The sequence below is a fragment of the Pleurodeles waltl genome, chromosome 7 (genome assembly GCF_031143425.1).
Source record: "Pleurodeles waltl isolate 20211129_DDA chromosome 7, aPleWal1.hap1.20221129, whole genome shotgun sequence".
In the NCBI taxonomy this organism is placed as follows: domain Eukaryota; kingdom Metazoa; phylum Chordata; class Amphibia; order Caudata; family Salamandridae; genus Pleurodeles; species Pleurodeles waltl.
Window position 1 is genome coordinate 1446501343 of NC_090446.1, and position 27710 is coordinate 1446529052.

Here is a 27710-nt window from a genome sequence, read left to right on the forward strand (position 1 = left end):
GATCTCCTGAAACACCAATGCCCTCGGTACCTAGGTACCATATACTAAGGACTTACAAGGGGGGTCCAGTGTGCCAATTGAAATTGGTAAATGAAGTCACTAGCCTGCAGTGACAAATTTAAAAGCAGAGAGAGCATAAGCACTGAGGTTCTGATTAGCAGAGCCTCAGTGACACAGTCAAGCACTATAGAGACACACACTTTAAGCCATAAACTATGAGCACTGGGGTCCTGACCAGCAGGATCTCAGTCAGACAGGCAAAAACAGACTGACATACAGATAAAAATGGGGGTAACATGCCAAGGAAGATGGTACTTTCCTACAAGAAGCGTACACAAAGCAAAGCTCCTAAGAGCCCCAGAGAGATACCCTTTCACACTGGTCGCTCATCATCCTTCCCCAGACCTTTGAGCGACTGCAGCAACCCCCCCCAGTATTCCGCAATGGGGTATCTTCATATCTCCACACCCCCCACTTCACCCCTTCTCTGTACAGTGTTGTCGACATACAGTCTCCCACTGTCAGGATACCTACTGACTCCCACTGTTTTCACTCTCCAGCCGTCAACGGGCCAGTTGTGGTAAGTAGACCCTTCAGCTGGAGTGCTGGGTCCTAGGTAATGTTTGATTTGACTGAGTTAGATTTCCTATTTTACTGATACCCAGACATTTTGTGTTGGGCTCTGCTGTTGAAATGCGCCATGGAAATAAAATAACATGACTTCAGTGGCTTTGTATATAAAATATTTTAGTCAAATTTGCTGTCTTCAAATTTGTAGTTAATGACCCCTCCGCTTCGGAAACACTAACAATAAGTGATGTCACAGTTAGGAGAGGATTAATAATATTCTTCTGTGTTGATACAAAAATCAAAGCCAATGATAATATATGCAAGCACACTGGACTCTGAGAGTCACTGTTAAAACCATCTCCTATAGGCATTTAATCTACTAATGTTACACTCTGCTGAATGATCGCTAGGGATATTCTTAAAATTACATTGATGTACATTTAAAGGTGTCACTTTAAAAAAGATGAATTACTTCAGAGATGCCCAAAATACACTGAATATTTAACTTATTTGGTTATTGTCCATAACGCCAACAGAATCTGGTGTCTGGTTTTACCACACCATCTAGAAATTTAGAAACAAATATGCAAAAATATTATCTCACTTTAAACATTTTGGGGTGACAGTACATGATAAACGTTTCGTGAGTTATTGCTTTTGAAGAAAAACCTGTTTAAGAACAAAGTAGCATAAGAAGGACCAGTCTTTATCAAGAAGGAATATTCTCCAAATTCTGGCATGCCAATAACTAAAAATTGAAATTTAAGATCCATAGAACCCTGCATAGCTATTGCCCTCGTCACAGCACAAAAACAAAACTCAGAATGATTTTAGCAAGAGGATGACTCGTATTAAAATGTGGAATGCCAGGTCCAATGAATTACCCATTCCTGTAGAAGCAAGTGTTACGTATTCACCACAGCTTTTGTTCTGAAAGTGAAGTCCACTGCAGAATTATTCATCACTTTTATCATGTGGAGCACAAATGTGAGGCAGGAAGGTGCCCGGTCCGGGATAAATGGGCAGGAAGAGTGATAGTAGGGAATACAGGCTAACAGGATAAGAAGGTTGCTTCCAGTTTATTGGGTGGCTAACCTCCCTGCATAGCTGGACTGCAGGAGCCATGCCACCACTTCTGTGATGATAGTCATGACTCCCGTGCACAGACATAGTGGACATGTTGCAGCACACAGGACATACACTTGAGAGATATGACTGCACAATGGTGGCTTACCAGCCTTAGAGATAGTGGATGCCTCATGTAGGGGTGGGACAGTGGATGTGTCATTAACTCCTGGCGGCACTGGATGACTCCCCAAGTCCCGGAAGCAGTGAAAAACTCACCAATTGCAACATTAAATGACTTTCTGATCCTGGGAGGTGGTGGGCAATTCATTAGTCCTTGTGTGTAGTTGGAAACTCAGCAATAGATATAGACTGATGGCTCATTAAGCACAGTCTACATTTGCACGTTGTAAATAGAAAGTGGCACACACTGTTCTAGTGGCAGTGAAAGACTAGCCCTGGTGCCTGCAAAAGACCAACCAAGCCATGGCATAAAAGGCCACATAGGGATCAACACATAAAATATAGTAAGCTCGGGGCAGTGAATGATTTATAAAACTGTGTGGATAGTACTCATCCTACTGATCGTGAATCGCTCAACACGCCCTGGGAAAGGCTCACAAGCCATCAGGTTCTGGCAGACTAGTCCACAAGCAATCGGTTCTGGCATACTGAATCAAACCTAGGAATAGGCCACAGGCCATCAAGTTGTAATATAGGGGATCACTTAACAAACACCCTGGACAAGAAAAGCTCACTGTACAAAATTAATTTGAAATGTGGGTAAGCTACTTGAAGATACATTTTTACAGCATGTGAAAGAGGGGTTACAAAATAAGTTACGAAGATATCTTGAAATATTAAAGACGTCAAGGTTTCAGGTAAATTATTTAGTAAGAAGATTGACAAGCCTAACAACAGTTGATTGACTCTGCTGGTTCAGTACTTGATTTTTCACTAGCCTAATGGACAGGGGAAAATTGGAGTTTAAGTCTCCTGGAATTTTTTCACAGTGCAAAGAAGTCAAGTTCTTCTTCTATGTTTCTCCCTCAGATATGCGGTAGATCTCAAGTTACTGTGACTGAGAGGGAGGAAAAGTCTCCAACCATGACGATTGGCCCAATACAGTGTCTTGATGAACGGAATGTACCAGGTAAGATTTCTAACAATGCTACACTGTATACATATGGGGGTGCAAGGGTTAGTGACAGGCACCCTTAAAGGAGCCCAATCACTGTTGTGAATGTCTGTTAGAAAATGGGTTTCTGGTTGGCAGAGGTATGCACCCTGTCCAACCAGGAAACACAATCCTAGTCACGGTAAGTCACAAGCACATCCTAGGTTAACCTGTGCTCACCCTCTGGTAGCTTGGCACAGAAGAGTCAGGCTTAACTGAAGAAGCAATGTGTAAAGTATTTGTGCAACTAACACTTCAAACACTGAAAACAGCATACGAAAGAACTCAATTTAATCAATAAAACAAGATCCAGGCTACAAACATCCAATAAGTAGACCAGATGTTAGGAATTAAAAAATAATAATTTGCAGTATAGCGCCTAAAAACAAAGAGCGCCAACTGCAGCTATTTAGTCGCCCTAGACTAAGTCAAAGTCAACAGTTCAAGCCGACCGTGATGGAGTGCGGGTCAGATACAGTTCCAGGTTAGCTCCACTGAAGTTTTACCTTCTCAAGCATTGTGCGAAGGAGGAGCGTAGCCAACCACCAGTCCAGAGAAGCCACTTGCTGAAGCGGCTCCTACCCCCGTATTGCTTCTTCGCCTGTTATCCGCAGCAAAATCTGGTCTCCTCAGCTCCATCGATATTTGACCTGACGTTTGGGGCTCGATGACTTGATTCGCCCTGAACAGTCCCGGTTGCATACAAAGAGCTACCAAATCCGCACCTTCCTGGCAGGGGGCATGGTGTCTAGTGCGCAATGACTTGAGTCGCACCAGACAATTCCAATCGCACACAAAGAGTTACCAATGCCATATCTCCCTGGAATGATCTTTTAATATAAACAGGAGTGTAACCATGTGTCCCAGTATTCACCAAGGAGTCCCTCTAGTTTTTTGGGAGACACTCACCAGCTATTTTCAACCACAAGTATATTATCACTCTGGTGTACTCATAGCTAATAGCAACATTGCAGGGTCTCCACCTTCCCCTAACCAAGGGGGTTGTTTCCACATAAGTCCAGGAAACTATTAGGGATCCAGGAACAAAAATACTAAAACATGCAGTGAAAGTGAGAAAGTGATCTAAAATGGCTCTATCACTCAGCTACAACCCAACTCTACTATGGCTGGGATAGGGTATGTTTAAAAAGAAATATTGGGCCTGATAACAACTTTGGCGGAGGGGGTTAATCCGTCCCAAATGTGACAGATATCCCGCCCGCCGTATTACAAGTCCATTATATCCTATGGAACTCGTAATATGGTGGGCGGGCTATCTGTCACATTTGGGACGGATTAATCCCCTCTGTCAAAGTTGTAATCAGGCCCAGAATGTGAAAGGAACAAATTATGTGTCCTTCACATATATCAGGTATGTCAACATGTTTCAGCCTACTCTTGCCCAAAAGGGTCATAGGCTTTCTTCCTGACCAAAGAATCTACAGATCCCAAAGTGCCCAGATATGGGTTTTACCTTCCTGGACTTCTCAATCTAAGGCGATGACTTCCCAAGCTCCATACTTGTGGTGCCCAACTGCTGCTATGGTGAAGACATATATATAGAAATCATATTGTTAATTAATAGAATTTCTTTGATATAACTACTTTCACACCTTTTTCTAATTCGAAGGTGTTAACTCATACCTTACTTTGTGCACCACCCTAGATCAACTAACATATACCACATATTCAAAATGTATTTACATAGTCCAAAAGAAAATGAACATAAAAATAAAAATAAAAACAAAGATAAAAAGGATAAAATGAATCTCTATTTATGTATGGCAGTCCGCCCACCCGAATTCAAAGATGACCTCCTTTATTTATTCGACACACACAATTATCTCCCATTTCACCTACTTTATTCAGAGAATCACCTACTCCTGTTTTTTACAGAGTCCCATCTTGCTGTTTTACATCACTATAAAGGCAAGCAGATGTGAATATCATTAATCTGCTTGTACTTATCATAACCTTTGCCTAAACCTTCCTCTATTAATCAGATTTCCATAAAATAATTTCAAATAGACGGGCATTATCACAATGGGGAAACTTTCCTTGCATCAGATGCCCATACTAGAAGCAGGCAACAGAAAAAGACAGTCAAAAAACGGTCAACAAATGGGGGGTCTGTTGGTTATTCCGTACTCACTTAGATATAATGGCCTAAATTGTCACATTGACTTATAAAGATGTTATAAATCTTTCCTTGTGCTAAAGCACCCTGCCCATTCTATTCCTGAAGGGTTCCTTGTTTAAACAACCACAACGCAGTCAAATGCTGCTGTTTAAAAACACCAAAGTTTGGCTTTGAATGTGTCCAAGCATTAATATGTGGTAAAATGCCTCTGTGTCATTTCAACAAGCAGGCCAAACCCACTCATGAAGTTGGGACTCTCTCCTCTATTTTCAAAGTTGCCTCGTTCACGCACTAAAATATGTTTATTTTATCTCCTAAAACTCTAAACTTAACTTCCAAAAATCAGTAATTATATAAAACAGAGAGAAGGCATTCAACACAGTTGAGTGCCTCTGCATTCTAACAACTATTAAAACATGCTCTGAATAGAAAACAAACCATGATTTACGGCTCACCCCTCATTCTTATCTCACAGAGGTCATGTCTTCGAAACATTATTAAATGCCTCTAGTGTTATGTGCCCCTCCACTTACTTGGGGTAACACCCCTGGATTCACTCACGAACAGCTTGTATGAATAGGTAGTTACAAAATGTGGCCTGTTCCTTTTCTTCTTAAGCTATCTTAATAAGCCTATGATTGCTCACAGCTGTGGAACAGACAGTTCGATTTAGCTGCTGCACGAGAAAGCAATGAAATCCTTCCATAAATACTGGGGGTGTCATTACAACTTTGGCGGACGGTTTCCACCGTGCGGCAGCCTTCCCGCAGGCCACATTAAGAGTTTCAGCGGACGGAAACGGCCTACGACATTGATGCCGGCTCATAATAGAGCCGGCGGCAATGCTGTAGCACGTAGAGTGCACCAGCAAAGCAGAGAGTGAACGTCGCGATGGGGCTGGCCAGGAAAGCCCCTGCACTACCCATGCCAAGTGCATGGGACCCCTTGGGGCCCCCTGTACCCCATCTCCGCCAGCAGTTACATGGGGGTGCTAACACCATGTAACTGCCAGCGGAGAAGGACTCGTAATCCCCAGGGCAGCGCTGCATGCAGTGCTGCCCTGGAAGATTAGGACCGCCAGCACCACTAGTTCCTCCTGTGGAGGAAAACTGGCAGCGCTGGCGGTCCGACCTACAGCCACCATGCAATCTAAAGACTACCAGGGTCGTAATGACCCTCTACGTTTCTGCATAATACATATATTTTAAAAAAAGGGAACAACCTCAAGGCCCTGATGAATTATAGAACTGTTTTTTAGGAAACTTAGGAAAAATGGGGGGGTCTACTTTCCTCTAGTGTATGCTTTTATCCAAATTGAGCTAGTAGCTCTCATCCTCACATATAATCAACCAACCTTTTCTTCAGAAATCCCCTACAACTGATCCTTATCTTATTATTTCTTCTCTATTGTTGGAACCTTGAAAAAAGTAAACAGGAGTAAAAAATAATAAATAAAGAAATATTAACTATCTATGGAACTGGGCTTAAGAATTATTTGGCTGTCTCCCATCGAAGTGCTGGCCACTTTGGGATCTGTAGATTCATTGGTCCTGAAGAAAGCCTATGCCCCTTTTGGGCAACAGTGGGCTGAAACATGTCACCCTGACCTGATATATGTGAAGGACACATAGGGGGTCATTCTGACCCTGGTGGTCATGGACCGCCAGGGCCAACGACCGCGGAAGCACCGCCAACAGGCTGGCGGTGCTTCTGGGGCCATTCTGACCGCGGCGGTAAAGCCGCGGTCAGAAAAGGGAAACCAGCGCTTTCCCACCGGTTTCCCGCTGCCCCAGCGAATCCTCCACGGCGGCGCTGCAAGCAGCGCCGCCATGGGGATTCCGACCCACTTCCCGCCATCCTGTTTCTGGCGGTTTTCACCACCAGAAACAGGATGGCGGGAACGGGTGTCGTGGGGCCCCTGGGGGCCCCTGAAGTGCCCATGCCACTGGCATGGGCACTTCAGGGGCCACCTAACAGGGCCCCATTATGATTTTCAGTGTCTGCTTGGCAGACACTGAAAATCGCGACGGGTGCAACTGCACCCCTCGCACACCAGCAACTCCGCCAGCTCCATTCGGAGCCGGCTTCCTCGTAGCTGGGGCTTTCCCGCTGGGCGGGCGGGCGGCCTTTTGGCGGTCGCCCGCCAGCCCAGTGGGAAAGTCAGAATGACCGCCGCGGTCTTTTGACCGCGGTACGGTCTTCTGGCGGTTCGCGTCAGGCGGGCGGCTTCCGCCGCCCGCGGGGGTCAGAATGACCCCCATAATTTGTTCCTTTCACATTAGATTTGTTTTTAAACATACCCTATCCCAGCCATTGTAAAATTGGATTGTAGCTGCGTGATAGAGGCATTTTTAGATCACTTTCTCATTTTCACTGCACTTTTTAGTATTTTTGTTCACGGATCCTTAATAGTTTCCTGGACTTATGTGGAAACTACCCCCTTGGTAGGGGAAGGAGGAGACCCCATGATGATGCTATCACATATGAGTACACTGGAGTAATAATATACTTGTGGTAGAAAATAGCTGGTGATGGTCTCCCAAAAGAAACTAGAGGGACTCCTTGGTGAATACTGGGACAAGTGGTTACGCTCCTGTTGATATTAAAATATTGTTGGTTGGGAATCTGAGTGGTTACCTGATACTTCTACCTCCCCTGTTTGATTCTGGTGTACCTCCCTGGAATGAGGAACAATGTCTGGTGCAGGATAACTTGAGTCGCATCAGACAGTTCCAATTGCACACGAAGAATTATCAATGCCATACCTCCCTGGAATGAGGGACAACGTATGGTGCGCTATGACTTGAGTCGCACCAGACAAATCAAGACACACACAAAGAGTTATCAATGCAACACCTCCCTGAATGAGGCACAAAGGCTGGTGCACGATGACTTGAGTCGCACCAGACAAATCTGGACACACACGAAGAGTTCCATTTCTGTACCGCCCTGGAATGAGGCACAATATCTGGTGCGTGATGAATTGAGCTACACCAGACAAATCCAGTCACACACTCAGAGACACAAGTTCAGCAGTGCCACACAAGGTAGAATGCAACACTGCACCAGGTGCGCCCCCACCTCCGACAGTCACAACCAGTGAATTGGACACTGCACACAAGGAGCATGCCGTCGGGTGTCGCACAAGAGAAATGCGGCATGCTTGGCAAAAGCGGGCCCCACGGGACCCGTGACTAGTGAATCTGCTCAGTTCCAACAAGACGCTTATGCGCGTCGTTGCCCCATGACGGAGGGCCACACTCCTTGAATGTGGTCAATACTTTGAAGGCTCCGCACCAGGCAAATCCAGTCTCCAGGTGCAAAACTTAGTTCTACGCTCACACCACTTCTACCAGGGGACGTCCAGCAGATGATGTAGGTACTTAGGAGGGCACAGCTCTCCAGATGACAGAGGTAGGAAGTGTAGGTCCCTAGCGGGAGGTCTTTGATGTACCTGAGACCACCACAAGAGTGCCACACGGCAGTAACCAGTTTGCTCAGGCCAGCCACAATGTAAGAAGATTGTGCGGTCCCTTCCTACGGCAGTAATTACTCCTTGAGCACTGCAGAATCTTCTGGAAGTGTTCACCACAAGATGCAGGGTCTCCATCCCACATTCCCACAGTGTATCTCTACTTTGCCGCAGTGTGGCACCAGTAATTTTACTGATTTGTGCCTTTGAAGTTGGAGGAGGTTCAGAGGGTTACCCTTTGAGTCACAGTAGTCTCCCCTAAATTTCAGTCCTGTCTACCATGGGGCTGTGGAATGCATATCTTAAGCTTTAGTGGGGTCATGATCTGGCTCCGAGAGGCCAAGTTTCATAACCTCTTCCTCCCAACTATACAGCCAGGCCCACAAATGGCAGAGGTCTTCGTTCCAGTTGTGTGCCCCTGTTTTAAAGCTGTCACTGGGGAATGCACATATGTGCTCCTCCAGTGTGACTTGAGTCGAATTAAAAGGCACACAAAGTGTTTTAGGGCAGAGAAATAGAAGTGGCATTTCTCCATGATTATTGACAAAATCTCCTTTAACAGAGAAAGGGGTTTGTGAGGATGAATCCAATGATAGTTAACGATATGAGGCTGCTCTGCTACAATTCACTGTTGCAGGTAGGAGTAATTGTAACACTTCCCCCATGTTAAGCTATGGGCAGAGCAGCACTCCTTTGCAGTTAAAACACACATGGGTATTCTTCACCCTCTGGGCATAAGTGCCCTTGCACACATACAGGCCTGAATTAGCAGGGTGGACACATGGTTAAAAGCACCATAGGTGTAAGTGCGCACACAAGCCTGCTAAGACATTCAGGATACATGTTTTAAAGCACCATAGGTGCACCTGCAGAGATCTGGTACGACTGGCAGGATACAGGTTTAAATCACCATAGGTGCTCTTGCGCACACTCAAGTCTGCTATGACAGACTGGATACATATTTAAACACACCATAGGAGCAAGTGCTCACACAGGCCTACTATGACAGGCTCAGCACATGTTTGGCACTCTAGTGGGTATGCATGCACACAGTGGCCAGCGTCACTTCCCCATATATGTAGAAAGGTGCACCCACTTACACACTGTATTGACAGTGGGAAAGGGTCCAGTGCCCTAAGGCCACTGGGTAGGGAATCAACAAAAGCCGATGGAAAGAGCTCACCCTCCTAGGTAAGGAACCCACTTTGGGGTTCTTCCCTACCGGGCAAAGGACACACATGTGTACTTTCCCATTCCTTCTGTGTACCACCTACCCTGCCCTTCAGGGGGTTCTCTAGTGGTAGCGGAGGATCCTCTCAGGATTGGCTACGAAGTTAGTAGTCCCAGTCCAAGTGCAACTGCAACTGCACCTCCACAGGCCTGCATTGGCAGGCCTGATACATGCTTCACAGGCTATGTGATGTAGCTTTTTATAGGGCACTCCGGGGTACAGCACCTGAACCAAGCACATAACCACATAACCACCCCTTCTAGCATGTGTAGGCAGGGCACGCACACTTTTCACTGCAGTACAGTGGGAAAGTGCCCAGAGTCCTAAGGCCACGCAAGGAGAGCCGGCAAAGGACTGGGAGGAAAAAGCAAAATATTTCAGGGAAATCCCCTAAGAAGGGCCATGTCCAACAGCGGCATACAGTAAGAAACGGGGGGAAGAGGGTGAGGGGGAACATGCGGTACTGCCACTGACCCCTATTGTTTGAGTTTTGTATTAGGTCAACAGGCACTCTGCAGTGTTGGGGGTGGGCAGTTCAAAGTCTGCCATGCCAGGAAGCAGGGAGGGAGGAGTTATTCTGGGGTCATGTATACATCTCCACTGACATGTCCTTGAACCTGGGCTGGGGGGCAGTGTCACATGGGCCTGGGGACCACATCACCTGAACACAAACACCACTGCCACAACAGTAATGGACGCAGCGAAAATCATGTCCTGGAATGTGAACGGACTGGAAGCTAAAATTAAATGGGGCATCATATTGCAATACATTAAGCGGCAGGCGCCAGATGCTGTACTCTTACAGGAGACCCAGATGATGGGAAATAATGATCGGCTCTGGACAGGTGGGTTATAAAATGGTGGCCCATGCAGGGCATTGTATAGGAGCCAGAGGGGTGAGGATTTTAATAAAACGATCACTCCCACTGATCATTCACCATGTATGGCCAGCCTCACAGGGACGATATGTGGCCCTGTCAGACAGTTTGGAGGGATCGACATTAAATCTTTGCTCAATTCATATCCTGCCACGGCTCCATGACATCAAGCTCTGAGCCCTAAGTACCTTGCTGCTGTTTCAATTACGGATGGTACCCAACTGATGTAAGGAGATTTTAAACTGGTACTCAATGATGAATGTAGCAGGTTGCCCCCCAGAGTGACAGAATCACCTACCCGCCGCTTTCAAACTTTTTGATAACACTTGGTCTGACATACATATGGCAGGCACACAACCCCAGGGAAACACAATACACTTTTCACTCCGGGGCACCCAGCAGCCTCTTCCGTATAGATTATCCAGTCACTCTAACCCAGCAGGTCCATTGCTCTTCAGAAGTGCGCCATCTGGTGCAGGTTATAACAGATCACTCCCCCAAATGGACAGTGCTTGAAAAAGGTCGGGACTCTGGGAGGGGCACCATGACAATCAATCCCTGGTTTCTCAGGCTACCCCACATCAGTGAGGGTCTGAAAGAAAGGACAGAGAAATATTTTAATGATAAGGCCTTATCCATTGAATCTTCTAAGACCATCTGGGGGGCCTACAATACTGTCCTTAGGGGTCAGGCCATCTTTCTTATCTGAGGACACCAAAAAGATAAGAGGGTCAAAAACAAGAGATTCAAGCCCTGGAGCGGAGCCCTACAACATCAGAGAACCAAGAGGCCAAACATTCCCTAGCCTTGCAGCAGAGAGAATATAGAGATGTGGCGATAAATGTCGATAGGACAGCCCATTCGTGGGAAACAAAGCAGGCAATCTCCTGGCATGGCTGGATAAAAGGGAACAAACTGGGAAACTGGTGTTAAAAGTGAAGACTCAAGAAGGGGTGCTGGTAGGAGAGTGTCAGCACATTGCAGACACATTTGCCTCAGACTAAGCTCACATAAGCTCCCCGGAAGTAGCTACAACTACTGATTAGGCATGTGAGTTTCTTGCTGATATCTGTATGCTGAGTCTTTCAGACTCCAATCGAGAACTCCTAAAGTGCAGATTACTGAGAAGGAACTAGTGAGGGTGATACGAGAGATCAGTCCCGGTAATGCATTAGGCCTTAACGGAGCACCAGTCGAACTCTATTAATTGATGGCCTCCACACTGGCGATCATATGCTGGCAATGTTCAAGGAAAGTAAACAATGGGGGTCACTCCCACAGGATCAGATGCTTACAGCTGTTGTGGTCATCCATAAGGAAGGGAAACCCCCTGAGCAGTGCGCCTCCTATAGGCCGCTATCACTGTTGAGCGCCAAGGTGATGATCCTGGCCAAAGTGTTGAATATGCGCCTGGTTAATGTAATCGCAGCATTTGTTCACCCAGACCAATTGGGTTTCATGCCCTAGCAAAGCACAACCCTAAATCTCCGATGCAAACATGGCATCTACATGGTATATGAGGCAAAGCTCCCATGCTCCAAGAATAAGTCTTGGTAATATCCTTGGATCCCAGAATGACGTTTAACACAATAGAGTGGATTTACCTCTTTGAGGTGCTTATCAAATTGGGTTTTGGCCCACAATTTACGAATTGAGTACAGCTCCTATACTCACGCCCAACGGCATGGGTCAAAGTTAATGGTGGTGTGGCCTGAGAGTCCCACCTCCAAAGGGGTACCAGACAGGTCTGCCCCTATCACCCCTCATTTTCGCCCTGGCATTAGAACCATTGGGGGCATAGATCCGTCAGGACCCTCTTGTCCAAGGCCTCTGCTGGGACGAGCAATGGGAAGCTAACATTTCTTTATGAGCAGAAGATTTTCTGCTATACCTAACTGACCTGGAAAAAACACTAGGCAGACTGAAGCAGATTATTACAATCTTCGGCCAATACTCAGACTATCCCATTAATTGGCCTTAATTCTTCATATGCCCACTCCAGGGACCGATACCATGGTTGCCGCATGATTATACAGCCACAATTCACAATTGCCATCAGAGTGTTTTGCTACTTGGGGATCTACGTAACCCCAGACCCCAACCTATTCTTCCATAAAAATGTAACACCGCTGGTAGAGAGGCTGAAGAGATAAGAGCATCACTTGAGGACCCTACCATTATCGCTTCTGGGGAGGGCCACGCTATTTAAAATGATGGCCCCTCTACGTTTTCTCTACCATACACAAATCCTATTTCAAAGCTATACAAGGAGTGATCCGAACGTTGCTCTGGGGATATCGCTCTCTAAGCTAATGTGGAGCTGGTATGGTGGATGTCTGGCATTGCTGGATGTGCAGAAGTACTACTGGACAGCACAACTGACCACTGTTAATTGTTGGGTCTTTCTCCCCCCAACTGAGTCTGCCTTTCATATGGATAGATTAGTATTTCAGCCAGGGGGTTATGTTAGGGACCTTCATGGAGGAGCTAGACGAACCAACATACCAGACCCCACAGAGATAGAATTGAGGCTTTGGCATGTGGCAACGAAGGCCCAAAGATGGAAAAATAGGATCACACGGGTAACACCACTATGGGACTCTGAAATACTGGGCACGCTGCAACAACTACCAGGGTTCCATAAATGGGACCTTATAGGACTGGGTTGGGAATGTTTGGTCCCAAGGAGATATTGACCCCGTTCAGGAGTTGCAGAGTGACTACCAGTTGGCACCCACTGAAACCTGTCATTACCTACAGCTTTGTCATACCCTGGCCACTAAGGATGACTTTAGCAACAAAAAAGGATGATGGACAGAGTGATGGAACTTTTCAAACCCAGTCACAGATCTGGGTGTAATCCATTGTTGTTTTGCTCACCATGCCGCACCAGTTTGGACCCAGCCAAATGTGGGTCCCTTGCTCACTGTGCCACTGGATTCAAGCTAGCCTGGATGATGAGGGTTGATACCCTGAAACCAGTCCCAGGATGCTTGTTACCGGGAGGACCTGGCCTGGCAGTTCGGTCTGGATTGTTCCCAGCCCCAACAGGGTCAAGACTGATTTCCATAAGGCTGGATCCAAACTGGGGTGGTGTGAGTGAGGTTTCAGTGGTACTGCCGGATGTGCAGATAGTCGCTGTATTTCACTGTATTAGTACTGGCATGGCCATGCCGAGCAATGAGGATCAGAGGGCAGCGATATATCTTAGCCTTCCTTGAAACCCTTTGGGATCATGGGAAACATAGGAAAGCTGTATGCAAAGATGTAGGACCATCTGATCGAAAGGGCATTGCCCATGGTCATTGGTCGCCAAAACATGCTGGTGAAGCACTGGCATTTCTTGTTGCTCTGGGTGGTGAACGGATCGATCATGTGCTGCCACCTTTGTCAGAAGATGGAGTTGTCCATGTCCTGGTGGAGTTACCATTCATGGCTGTCTGAAAGTTGTCAACTGAGAGCATCTGCCTGGTCGTTTTGACATCCAAGAAGGTGTTCCCTGTCAATTTTGACTTTGTCCAGCCTCATCAAAGTTGAGTCTCCTATGAGAGAGTCCAGGCCCACGTTCCCCCTTGCGTATTTGAAATATACATGTAGCATTGTTTGCCCTGGTGAGGACTACTTGATATGCTAGCCTTGGTGAAAATAACTGTAGGTGCAGTCTTATGGCTCAAACCTCTATTAAGTTTATGTGAAGCATCTTGTTTGCATCTGACCAGAGGCCACTGGTCGACAGCTCCTGAGGGTGAGATTCCCAGTCATCCATGAACAAATCTGTTGTTAGTACTCCTCTGTCTGATGAAGGCTGAAAAGAGAGATCTGACTTCAGGTTTGCACGGATTCAGTACCACAATAGTGGTTATTTCATTCGTCTTGTGGCTCAGACTGTCTTCCCATGAACCATCAACTTGTTTCCAGTGGACTTCCAGTTCTTGCTGGACGGATCTCATTTGAAGCCTGCAAAAGGAAATGAGGCCTATACGGAATGTCCTTAGGCCCAGTAGAGACTTGTAATGTCTGATTGTAATTATTTGTCTAGTAGAAGCGTTAGCACTCTTTCTGGTGATGGAAATGCCTTTCCAAACTGTGTATGAAGTATGTCTCTCAAAGACTGAGGGGCAGATTTATGGAAAGTCCCACTGCACCGAGTGCAGTGCCACTTTCCCTGCACCCCTTAGCACCCCCCTACCGCCACCACGTGTGCGCCGTATTTAAAATACGGTGCACCATGGCGCAGGGTAGGGGGCAATAGCGTCATTTTTCTTGACATTATTGATGTACTCTGTAGGAGTAGTGCCAAAATGTTGGTGCTACTCCTGCAGAGTACATAGGGGCCCATTCTAAAGAATGGAAGCCCCATTTTAATTCCTGCTCTTGAGCAGGCGTTAAAAGTGGCGCAATACATGGTGCAAGGAAATCTCATACATTTCCTTGCACCATTTTTCCGGCTCCCCTAACAGGGGAACGCCTCCTTTGTATAGATTATGCCTGGTGCAGGCATAATGTAGCGCAAAGGGTTATAGAGTGGCGCAATGCAGGCATTGCGCCACTCTTTAAATGCGGCCTCGTTGGGCCACATTAACATCAACAATAATGGCGTTAATGTGGAGCAAGGTGGCGCTAGGGCATTATAAACATGCCTGAATCTTTGTGTGCAGCTCCAAAGAAAAAGGTTCTTGGTTTAGAATGAGACCCAAACTCTGAAACAGACTGATGAATGGGGCTGTAAAAGCCTTTTTCTTCTTCCTTCGATAGTCTTGACAAGCCAGTTGTCTGAGAGGCACTGTCATCTGTGGAAGGCAGCTACTGGCTCTAGGCACTTGATGAGCATATGAGATGCTGATATGAGGTAAAATGGGAGCGTGCCCTTCCATTGAAATGCACAAGCACTTCTTGTGTCTTGTGCTTTCAGGCAATAGAAATGTAGAAATATGTGTCTTGAAGGTCCAGGAATGTCAAGTGGTTTCATCCAAGGATCCGCAGGAGGACTTCCTGAAGCGCAACCATCCAGAAAGACTGCTTCCACTGATGCCTATCGTCCAGAACTGGTCACTGTTGTCCTGTTTTCTTTCTTATCAAGACACATCTGGAATAAGATCCCTTGCTTCTCTGGGGTTTGGGGACATTTTATATAGTTCCTTTGAAGAGGACATGGAGAATTTCCTGTTGCAGTTCCTTTAAGTGGAGATGATGTTCCTTCAAGCTGGGCAGAAGGGTGGTCTTTTAAATTCCAACATATGTCCTGTGTTTCAAATATCCGCACTCATTGGCCTGATGATATTGATATCAAATAAACTTCCCAAATGTTAGCAGATGATACCCAAATGTATTTCCAGACCGACAACACAAAAACACTACTAACATTACCTCTGCCTTCAACCACATCCTCCTCCAATGCATGAAGGAGTGCTTCCGCTCCATTAATGGAACCAAGTCTGACATAATCATATTAGGAGAAACTGAGCCAATCTCACTATAGTTAGACTGGTCTCCAGGTCTCTGGACATCCCCTTCCACCACTCCCTAGGGATATTTGACTCAGAACTGTGAACCTCATTCCAGAAGTCAATGCATTGGTACAAGGGATGCCATTCTAGTTCTTCATCTCTCCCTACTCCACACATTTGCTCTAAACTGACCACTGGGTGGGACAAACAAGAGTATCTTTCATGTATTCTCAATATTTATCCAATATCACCATCATGGTCGAAACACTTACTGTCACGCAAAACCAGGCAGCCTGTATTTGTCTTAAACCACCTAACTGAAACACCATCAAGTCTTTCTTCAAAGCACTCCACCGGATAAAAGAGAATGGTATCTAGTTCAATCTTCTCTGCAATGTCCCCAAAGCCTAATGTGAACAGCCAGAATCCTCCGCTTATCTGCTGCTAACCTGGTCCAGCAGTGGGCATTCACGTGAAACATGGAGGCAAGTCACTGGGAGTACAAGATACAATGCTATGTCATCCTTCTGTTTCCACTGGAGACCCTCATCTTCCTGAGTAAAGGACCCAGAGTCAATTCCATCCTCAAGGATGCGTTTTGAGTCCTCCTTTCATCTAATGTTGTGTTTCAGAATATAGCAGCCTTCCCATATGGAGACTGTGAAATGTCATCTTCGTTCATATAGCTAAAAAGCTTGAGTCAGGGAAACATGAATATATATTAAGCACCTTGGCTAACAGTTAGAGTGATATGGTGCACAAGGACATCAGCGAGCGATAGAGGTGATCAAGGAAATGACTAGAAATGTGAACTATTACTAACTGGTTCTTGATTACGAACTCATCCTTTGAGACATGTACAGATACATCGAGACAGAAAGTGATTTGCTTCCACCATGCTGTAAGGGCTTGAGAGCCAGCTGCAGAGGTATGAAAGACTGAATGCTTCATGAGCATTCCTTCTTGCATTCTCTGGAATATTGCCATATATGTATGTATAAATATATGTATTTAAATAGTTTGAGCCTAGTGAAAAGGCAGAGCTGATGTGCTGTTCATGTAGGTGCTCTGATTAATTTTGTCTGTAACTGTGCCTTGGCAAAAGAAAATTCAATTAAAAGGTTGATGTGTAATGAAATATCCAATATTAGAAGCAATTCAAAGAATTTCAGTAAAAGGCAGGCAGGTCGAGGAGCTCGTCACAATTAATAACCAAGGGCCAGATGTAGCAAAACGGCAATTTGCGACTTGCAAATTGCGAGTCCCTGCGACTCGCAATTTGCAAGTCGCAAATTGCTATGCAGTACGGTGTCTCAGACACCGACTGCGACTCGCTATGGGGTCGCAATGACCCACCTCATGAATATTCATGAGGTGGGTCGCAAATTGCGGCCCCATAGCGAGTATAGGCACTCGCTAACATGGAGGCCTGCTGACGTCAGCAGACCTCCATGTTCGTGACCTGCTTTTAAATAAAGCAGTTTTTTTTTTTTAAGTGTAGCCCGTTTTCCTTACAGGAAAACGAGCTGCACTTAAAAAAAAAACCGAAACCTTTTGTTTCGGTATTTTTTCAGGGCAGGGAGTGGTCCCTTGGACCACTCCCTGCCGTGAAAAAATATTTTTGGGTCCAGTCACAAACTGGAAGGGGTCCCATGGGGACTCCTTCCAATTTGCGAGTGGGTTACCATCCACTTGAAGTGGATGGTAACTGCGATGCCATTTGCGACCGCGGAAATGGTATAGCATCCCACTGCGACTCGCAAATAGGAAGGGAACACCCCTTCCTATTTGCGAGTCGGAAATGCATATTGCGAGTCGGTAACGACTCACAATATGCATTTCTGCATGGCAAACCCACGTTTGCGACTCGCAAACGGCGATTTTCGCCGTTTGCGAGTCGCAAATGGTTTGCTACATCTGGCCCCTACTTCCCCTCGGTGAGATGCTATCTATTCCCTGTCTCATACGGAAAGGCCTAATGAAGCAGAGCCTGAGGTCCAGCAGTAAATTAATGGATCTTTGGTCATTTAGTCCTATAAACACGTGGAATACTCCGTGGACTCTTATAGTGCCCAACACATCTGTCTGTCGTCCTTTCTTGGGCCTGCTTGCAAATAAACGTACCTGCGCTTCAGTTTGTTTTGTATTCAATTTTTTCAATTTGATGGTAGCAGGAATGTACAGCTCTCCAAAATTGTACAATTTCTGGGCACAGGGATAATTCGAATGAACATCTGGTCTTTATATGTCCTGCATTTTCGGGTTTAAGAAAAAATAGCTTAAAGCTGCATTTATAAAAAATATTGTTAAGGAACATTTTTTATACAATAAAATGTACTATTACTAGTATAAAGGGTCAAAGGCAAAGATACACGTCGACAACCAACTGAGGAGGTAGCTGGGTTCTGGCAGAAGTATTACTGTATTATGTTGTAGCATCCTTTAAAGAGGTGTGTCTTCATCTTTTTCCTAAATTCATTCTTTTTTTTACAATTCTTTGCTTCCAGTCTGATGGTGTCATGGTGGCCGGGGAGCCGAGAGCCACTAGGGATGGTAAACCTGTCAGACAGATAGGTGAATGTGCTGGTCGGGATTTCTTAGTAAATGGGGGTATTCGTCATATTTCTTTAGGCCCTGGACTAGACCTGCTGTGGTTTTTAGAATGCCCTTAAAAGGGGCAAATGTGGGAGCTGAGAGGCCATAGAGCAGGGCATTTCCACATCCAGATGTGATTGTATGAAGGCTACAACAGCAGTTTTGAAGTCGCTTTCTGGCAGGCACTGTTTGATTTTATTTTGTAGTGACAAATTATACAAGGCTGTCTTTGTTTTCTTGGCTATGTGTTCTCTGAAGATAAGGTTTTTGTCCACACTGATTCCAAATGACATGGCACTGGGTGAAAGAAGGGTTTGAATCTTTCAGAGTTCACTGAGTCAAGGAATAGTTGTTGCTTGCTGTTCTTTGCAAATAACAGGAATTCTGTTTAAGGTAGGATTGAGCTTGAGGTAGTGTTTGGGCTTGAAGTAGGTGCTGACTTTTAAGGTCTGGATTAGGTACATGCAGTGTTTGAGGTACCGGATGCCTGAAAAGGAGGAGACTTTCAGGAAGTGTTGTGAACCATCAGAACTTTGGTGAATTGTGATACTATCACCGATGAGGACAACCCCAATTAGCTCCAGGTAGATGCTGAAGATTACAGAAGACAAGCTGAAAGTTTAGGGGACTCTATAGGTGATAGGGATCTCTTGGGACCTAGAGGTGCCTGTGCCCAAACTGGTGCCAATTGCGTTGGTAGGAGTAGAACTAGTGATTGATGTTGCCATTTTATAGCAATTACCATTTTAGAGTTCAAGCAGTTGATGAGGGTGTGATATTTGACTGTTCAAAGCCAGCTGAGCAGTCCAGCAATAACCGAAGGCAGTGAAATTCTCCATTTGAGGTCAGAAGGGCTTTATTTAGTTGTCTCTGTGCTGCAGTGTGATCTGAAACCACAATGGTCGTCATGTCGGTGGTAAATGGCATTCATGTGGTTTTGGCATTGTATTTAGACTTCCTTTTCGTGGCTCCAGCAGTTAGTGATGGAATAAGGGTCTAGAGTGAGTTTAGGGAAAGTACTATCTTATCTACCCAGAAAATAAATATGCCTTTTGGGCAGAGAAGTTTTACGTCAAAACCCATGGAAGTTGCAACATAAAGACATGGAATCTATGGACAATGTACCCTTCATGTTTTGTTGCAGGGAGGAGTATAGTTCCAGCAACATAGATGACATCACTACTGTGCCATACTGTATTTACAGTCCCCCTAACGGGGGACGCCCCACCTAGCATACATTATGCCTGCCGCAAAGGGTTACAAAGTGGCGCAATGCATGCATTGCGCCACTTTGTAAATATGGCGTGGCGAAATTGGCCTCGTTGGGCCACACTAGCATCATAAAAAATTACGCTAATGTGCCGCAAGGAGACCCTAGGCCATCTTAAATCTGGGCCTTTGTTTCAAGGTATGAAAAATTCATATTTGAAGGAAGGGGAAAATTGCACCAAAATGACAAATATATTATTAGATGAAACAGGAACATTTTTGCACAAAGATGGGTTTTGTGAACTGCAAAAGAACAAGTACTTAAGTCTTAGGAGGGAAGGGGATTGGTGTACTGTTAAAGAGAGTGCACAATTGTTTGAGCTACTTTTAGGTTTGATTATATTAGCCTAAATATTTGGTTACGTTCATCCCATCATTGCAGTATGGTCTTGTATTCTGTGTCCCCCCTCAGCTGTAGGCCACACATCAGCTGAATTAGCAAATGAACTGAACCAATGCACATCGTTGTCTGCAGCTGCATTAGACATGCAGAGCCAGCTCCAAATTACATCTTGAATCAATTGCAGTCCTCTCCGCTTCATATCAGCTGCTGGTCATTTTCCTGTATGTCTGTAATTTGATGCGACTGGTTAATGTATATTTTACGCCACAACTGGTTTTCATATTATGCTGCCTTTTCCCAGTCCCTGAACCTATGAGAAGGATTCAACATGGGACCATAAATGTTGACTAGTGAACTGAAGAACTCTTAGATGTTTACAGTGCTAGGTGAGGAACCCACGGATGTAACCACACCATGCTGTGTGGTATGTTTCACCATCCAGGTGTGTTGTGCTTCTAGGATGCTTATGTGTGATTACAGATGGTGTACAACAGACCTTTAGCTCCTCTCATTCCCTCTATAGTGTGTTAGATACCTTTGCTGTCGTGTGTGTGTGTGTAAGGTAATTGTGTGAGGTTGTCCCTGCTATTGCCACTTACCCTTTACTTATTCTTTGTGTTAGGGAAAGCTGCGCCGCTACTGTCCATGCGGTACATTTGTTGTGTTGTGACGCTCAGTATAAAACTTTCCACTACACAAAAGATAAAACGATTTGCAATTTCAATTCTTATTTTAATGCATGATGTTAACGAAAGAGTAAACCTTCACATCATTTTTTAGCATAGTTTACTTTTGCTTCATGTGTGAAGCAAACAGATTTTAAAATGGACTTAATGATTTTGTAACATTTTAAAACATATCTGACAAGATGCTTGTGTACAGCACTTTCACCCAGGTCTAGCATTTTAGCCAACAGTATTTTGCATTCTGGGGTTCTGAACCCATAAAGAAAGTGTTAAAGCAAAAATACAAGCCCCGCTACAAAGTTGGCTGAAAAGTAAGGAGTGGCTGATTTATACGTCATATTGTGCTTGACAGACTTGTGAAAGGCAGAATAAAAATGTATTCCTGACTTTCTGCTTTTCTCTCGAGGGTTAAACAACCCAGTGAGTGAGGGGGGCGAGATTCCTTTTCAAATGTAAATATGAACATCTCACTGCTAATGGTCTAACATTAACACTCCTTGGGAGAAAATATGGCATGCTAAAAAGACCATTGGGGTTTATTTAGAAGCCAAGTGGCTCAGGGCAGGGCAGCAAGTAACCTTGCGGCGCTGACCTGCTCCCCAGGGAAAAGGTAGAAATGTGCCATATATGCAGGAAACAGCGTATTTTTGTCCTTTCTCCCTGTTCTGGCTCACAGTGGGCTGCCTAGCACCAACACAGGCACCCTCACACTGCATCGCAGACAGGATTGTTTCTGTGCAGGAAGGGACACCTCCCTGCATAAAACAATCCTGAGAGGCATTTCCCTCTTTCTATATGTACTTCAGAATGTAGCACACATAGAAAGAGGAGAAAACAAGGAGAAATAAAGATGTATCTCCTCGTATTGGCTCCCCTGGGAAAGGCGTAAGACCTTGACGCATTACCAGGTTTACAGATTCTTGTAAATCTGGGAATGCGTCAAAACCCATGGGTGTTCCTTGTGCATTGGAACACCCGCTGCAATTCACAAGGAACGCCTCCCTGATGCAGCGTAAGGCAACGCAGCGACTTGTGCTGTGTTGCCTTACACCATATCTATGGGGCCATGAAAAGCTATGCAAAGTGGCTTTGCCTAGCCTTGTAGTTATGGGCCTGCAATATGCGCCACCAGTGCATCACAAAAAGTGGCGCACCAGTGGCACAATGGGCTTGTCAATAAGCCCCATTATTTCCCTGAACAGGGAGAGCAGCAAAGACACTCTGGGCCAGATTTACAAGAAAGTGGCGCATCAGCTGTAATGCGCCACTTTTTTGCGCCTCCTTGTAAACACCCTAACAACAACATGTGTGTGCCATATTTACAATATGGCACACCATGGTACACGTTAGGACAATTGCGTCAACATTTATGACGCTATTGTGGTACTTAGCAGGATTAGCGCCATAAATTGTGGCACTAATCCTGCAAAGTAAAGGGAGGCCCATTGAAAGTAATGGGCACGTCATTTTAACGCCTGCTATAAGTAGGCATTTAAAATGACATTAAAAATGGCGCAGTGAAATCTTGTAAATTTTACTGCGCCATTTTTACGGGCCTCCCTGCAGGGAAAGCCCCCGTTGCATACATTATGCCTGTCGCAGGTGTAATCTGGGGGCAAGGAGGCGCAAAGGAAATATGCCGAAGGAGAATGGCCTCCTTAACGCCACATTAGCGTAAACAAATATGATGCTAATTTAGCACTAAAAAGCACTTGCGCTTTGTAAATCTGGCCCTTTGAAAGAAAAAAAAAGTCTCTGCACCACTTTGTCCGAGCCTGCCTGTAGCCCTGCCTCAAAATGGTGCAGCACGTGCTGCAGGTGTTGCCCGTATGGGATGCCTGAGGACGTAACAAGGAGGGCATGACGCAGGGAGGGAAACAAAGCGAGAAATGTGACGATTGTTTGTCCTTCTTGCTTTGATGGCTGTTGCACATGCTGATATCTGTAGAGGCCTAGATAGAGCAGCGCAGCCTATAAAAAGCCACACACCCTTGTTCTACACGCAGTATTAAGTCAAAGTATTCTGCAAGAGACGATTATCTCTCTCTGTTTAAAAACTGAGCACTGGATGTCCTTGCTTTGGGGGACCAATACATCACCTGTGTATTACTAATTCTAACCCGCTACTGCACAGTTTGCTGAATAACTTCTGTCACCTGAATTATTCAGATTTTGTGTTTGTCTTTTCACAGCTGGCGTTCAAGCACAAGGATCAACCATGTGGCGCAGCCTGAGTTTCTCTCTTCTGCTTCAGTGTGTGTTTGCGCTACTCGGATAACACAGCCGTCCCTAGCGATTGCAAAACCTCAACACTTGGTGGTGCTGCAGCATCACGAACAGACTGAGCCAATGACAACTTTGGAAAACATCACTGAAGAAACAGCCAATTGAAACCCTGCAGGCCAAATCCATCAGAATATGCGGCCTGTTTACAGAATGAAAAGGTGTTTTGGAGATGCTGAAACCACCTTTTTGTTTGAAAAATTGTTAACGAGAAGGAGTGGAAGAAGCACAAACCACTTTGTCATCTGCCACTTTTTGGGCTCCATTGATACGGATACCTGAACCTTTAATAGGCTGGGACTTTCACAAGCACACATACTACCAGACCGATAGGCACCCATGCACAAACAGCCATGCAGCCACACAAACTACCAGACCGATAGGCACCCATGCACAAACAGCCATGCAGCCACAAAAGCACACAGACTACCAGACCTATAGGCACCCATGCACAGACAGCCATGCAGCCACTCGTGGTCACAGAGTACCAAACAAATAGGCGCCCATGCACAGACAGCCATGCAGCCACTCGTGCACACAGACTACCAGACCGATAGGCACCCATGGGCAAACAGCCATGCAGCCACACAAGCACACAGACTACCAGCCTGATAGGCACCCATGCACAGACAGCCATGCAGCCACTCGTGCACACAGACTACCAGACCGATAGGCACCCATGGGCAAACAGCCATGCAGCCACACAAGCACACAGACTACCAGCCCGATAGGCACCCATGCACAAACAGCCATTCAGCCACACAAGCACACAGACTACCAGACCGATAGGCACCCATGCACAGACAGCCATGCAGCCACTCGTGCACACAGACTACCAGACCGATAGGCACCCATGGGCAAACAGCCATGCAGCCACACAAGCACACAGACTACCAGCCTGATAGGCACTCATGCACAGACAGCCATGCAGCCACTCGTGCACACAGACTACCAGACCGATAGGCACCCATGGGCAAACAGCCATGCAGCCACACAAGCACACAGACTACCAGCCCGCTAGGCACCCATGCACAAACAGCCATTCAGCCACACAAGCACACAGACTACCAGACCTATAGGCACCCATGCACAGACAGCCATGCAGCCACTCGTGCACACAGACTACCAGACAGCTGGGCACCCGTGGGCAAACAGCCATGCAGCCACACAAGGACACAGACTACCAAACAAATAGGCATCCATGCACAGACAGCCGTGCAGCCACTTGTGCACACAGACTACCAGACCAATAGGCATCCATGCACAAACAGCGAAGCAGCCACACAAGCACACAGACTACCAGCCCGATAGGCACCCATGCACAAACAGCCATGCAGCCACACAAGCACACAGACTACCAGCCTGATAGGCACCCATGCAAACACATTAGACGTAAATACTCCATGCATGTAAACCAGTATCACACTTAATTCTCTGCAGGAATGCGCAGGGTGATGTGGAATAAGCATTGCACGGTTATGTTCCTCAGGGGAGCGCAGGATGATGTGCGGCATGGGAGCTTAAGATGATGGACAAACGGGATGCAGGGGATGATTCACGACGGAAGCACAAAAGTATGCCCCGTAGTGGAGGTGGAGCACATAGTACAGTGCCTTACCGAAGAGAAAAGTGATGTGCTTAAGGAGAAAAATAAGTAATGTGCCTCAAGAGAGCACTGTGTGGAGTGTGTGAGGGGAGCCCTGGATGATACATGTATCAGGTGAGCATTGAGGGCTGTACATCAGGCGAGCAGGAAGCGTTGTACATCAAAGGACTACTGCATTATGGGTAATGCGGGATGCAAGGGTTTGTGCATTCGAAGGCACAGGGGATGTGTAAGAGGTGGCAAGTGGTTATGTACAGCAGAGGGCACGTGCTTGTGTGCAGTAAGTGGGCATAGGGTGGTGGTAGGATGGTTTCAGGTGCTCGAACGACAAGTATGAGAAAAAGTTACTTTCTGTTTTTCTTGTGGGGAAAAGGCCTTTTTAAAATGGCTTGTTTGTGCCCAGATGTGTCACATTCGTTTAAAGAAATGGCTTTTTTGCTGTACATCTCTTATTTGTTTTGGAGATTTTCCACCAAATTTCATTAAAGAGCTCTGGCTGTAAATACCTTTTAAGCATTTTTAATAACTGATGAGGTTTCATTCCCTAAGAAACAATACGCATGCGTACATTAACAAAATGGGTGATACAGCATGTGCTGGCTTTTGCAGTTACATTGAAAGGTGGTTTCTAATTTTATAACTGCAACCCCGCCTCAAAGTTTCTCCCACTTTTCCACTTACTTGGTATAGAGTTTAGAATGCTCATGAAGAAGACGCTGCTGCATGCTGGGGGCACATTTACTAACGTTTCACGCAACGCAGTGCTGAGCGAAAGCGGGAGAGCAGAGCAGCGCCATAGCTACAGACATGCCGCTGAGTTTCTTTCTTCCTGTGCTTGCACACTTCAGGCTACCATGCACCAATGCGTACACCCGTGCATCTTAGTGCAGGGGTGCGTGCATTCTTCCAAGTATAGGTTTCATACTAGCAGGGGATCCTTTCAGTACAAAAAACATGCTTTCATGCTTTTCCCTTTCCATGTATGCTGTACAGTGCAGCACACATGCAAACTTGGAAAAATGTGGAGAGTTTTAAAACTTGTTCCACAATTATGTCTGCTGCACAAGGGGTCAGTTTCTGCCCCAAATCCCTGTCTACCAATGTTACTAGATAGGGACTTATTATCAAAGCCCATTGGTGGTTGCATGGGAATTCCATGTACCACCCATGGAACCCGCCTTGACACAAATTAGTACAAAGCAGCAAATTCTTATTTGCATTGGAAAGTAAATACCACCACAATACATTGCACTGGGTTTGTGTTACTTTTGTAACACAAACCCAGCACAAAGTGCTACAAAATATGGGCCTTTGCCCTCATGATGTTGTGACTTTTTACCTTATTTTCATATTCCTGCCTGCAAATGCATTATATGTATTTGATATCAACATAATGCAACTGATTGCAACAGCATAGATGTAAAAAAATATGTAAATAGGCTATCTGATGCCATTTACTTTGGTTTACTCACATATTTTTCATTAGCGTGTTTACATTTCCCTGCAGACATCAAACCCTATGTAACAGATTGCTGTATTTGAGCATGAGGAATATAACTCACCCACCTTGAAAATGAAGACTGATTTCATTCAGGCATGCAGGGAAACACCGAAGGCAAAGCAGTTATATTTGTGTTCCTGGCTACTAAATGTTTTTCTGATGTTAGACCTTTCTTTTAACAGTGGTCTCAATTAAATAACAGCTGGCTAGGTGGCACACTGCAACAGCTAAACTCCAAAACCTATGTTTGCTGCTGTAAGATCCAAACTGCACCCCCTATTGCTGTATGCATTAATCATCAAAAGATTCGCCATGAGTGGATTCAATATTTATATTTATTGTGCTAAACTTTACAATTATCTGCTCCTTAATTTTGCCGACAGCTTGGCCCAGATTTACCAGATTCCCACACAGCACAGCAGCCAAAAAATATGCGCTGCACTGCATGAGGAGGAGGAAGCAGGAGAGCGCCATAATTACAGGAATAAGGCTCCCTCCTCCCCTCTCCCTAGTACTGATGCCGATTTTAGCTGCACAGCGCCATGCACACACCTTAGCGCCATAGTGCTAGGGTGTGTGCGTGAGTCTAGCAGTGGTTTTGTACTGGAGGGATATCCTTCCAGTACAAAGTACACTTAAAATATTTTCCTACATTGTAGAGTGCTACACAGTGCAGCAGGCATTCAAAGTCAGAAAAGAAAAGAGAAATGAAAACATTTCTCCTTTTAATGCCTACTTTTCAGTGGCATTAATTTTTGCTATAAACCCTGTCTACTAATGTTAGTAGATAGGGCTTAGCATCAAAAAAGCATGGGTGGTTGCATTGGAACGCCCATGTACAACCCATGTAACGGCTCCTTCAAATCAAATCAAATCAAAACATTTATAAAGCGCGCTACTCACCCGTGAGGGTCTCAAGGCGCTGGGGGGAGGGGGGTTACTGCTGCTCGAAGAGCCAGGTTTTGAGCTACCTCCGGAATGCAGGGTGGTCCTGGGTGGTCCTGAGGTTGGCGGGGAGGGAGTTCCATGTCTTGGCCGCCAGGTAGGAGAAGGATTTCCCACCTGCCGTGGTGCGGCGGATGCGAGGGACGGTGGCGAGTGCGAGGTTGGCGGAGCGAAGTTGACGGGTGGGCGTGTAGAAACTGAGGCGACGGTTGAGGTATTCGGGTCCCTTGTTGTGGAGGGCTTTTTGTGCATGGGTGAGGAGCCGGAAGGTGATCCTTTTGTTGACGGGAAGCCAGTGCAGGTGTCTCAGGTGGGCGGAGATGTGGCTGTTGCGGGGTATGTCGAGGACGAAGCGGGCAGAGGCATTTTGTATTCGCTGCAGACGTTTCTGGAGTTTAGCGGTAGTTCCTGCGTATAGGGTGTTTCCGTAGTCCAGGCGGCTTGTGACGAGGGCGTGGGTCACAGTTTTTCTGGTGTTGGCGGTGATCCAGCGGAAGATCTT

General features: G+C 45.8%; 1 protein-coding gene across 1 annotated transcript in view; it reads left to right on the plus strand.

Moving 5' to 3' along the window:
- The window catches only part of LOC138246462 (alpha-tectorin-like), a 270914-nt gene extending 245639 nt beyond the window's left edge, over positions 1-25275 (plus strand). Inside the window, exons 16-17 of the mRNA XM_069201099.1 lie at positions 2689-2788; positions 23066-25275. Coding sequence (XP_069057200.1) covers positions 2689-2788; positions 23066-23151 — 186 coding nt within the window. The 3' untranslated portion in view covers positions 23152-25275. The remainder of the gene's footprint in view (positions 1-2688; positions 2789-23065) is intronic.
- Positions 25276-27710: the final 2435 nt, after the last annotated feature.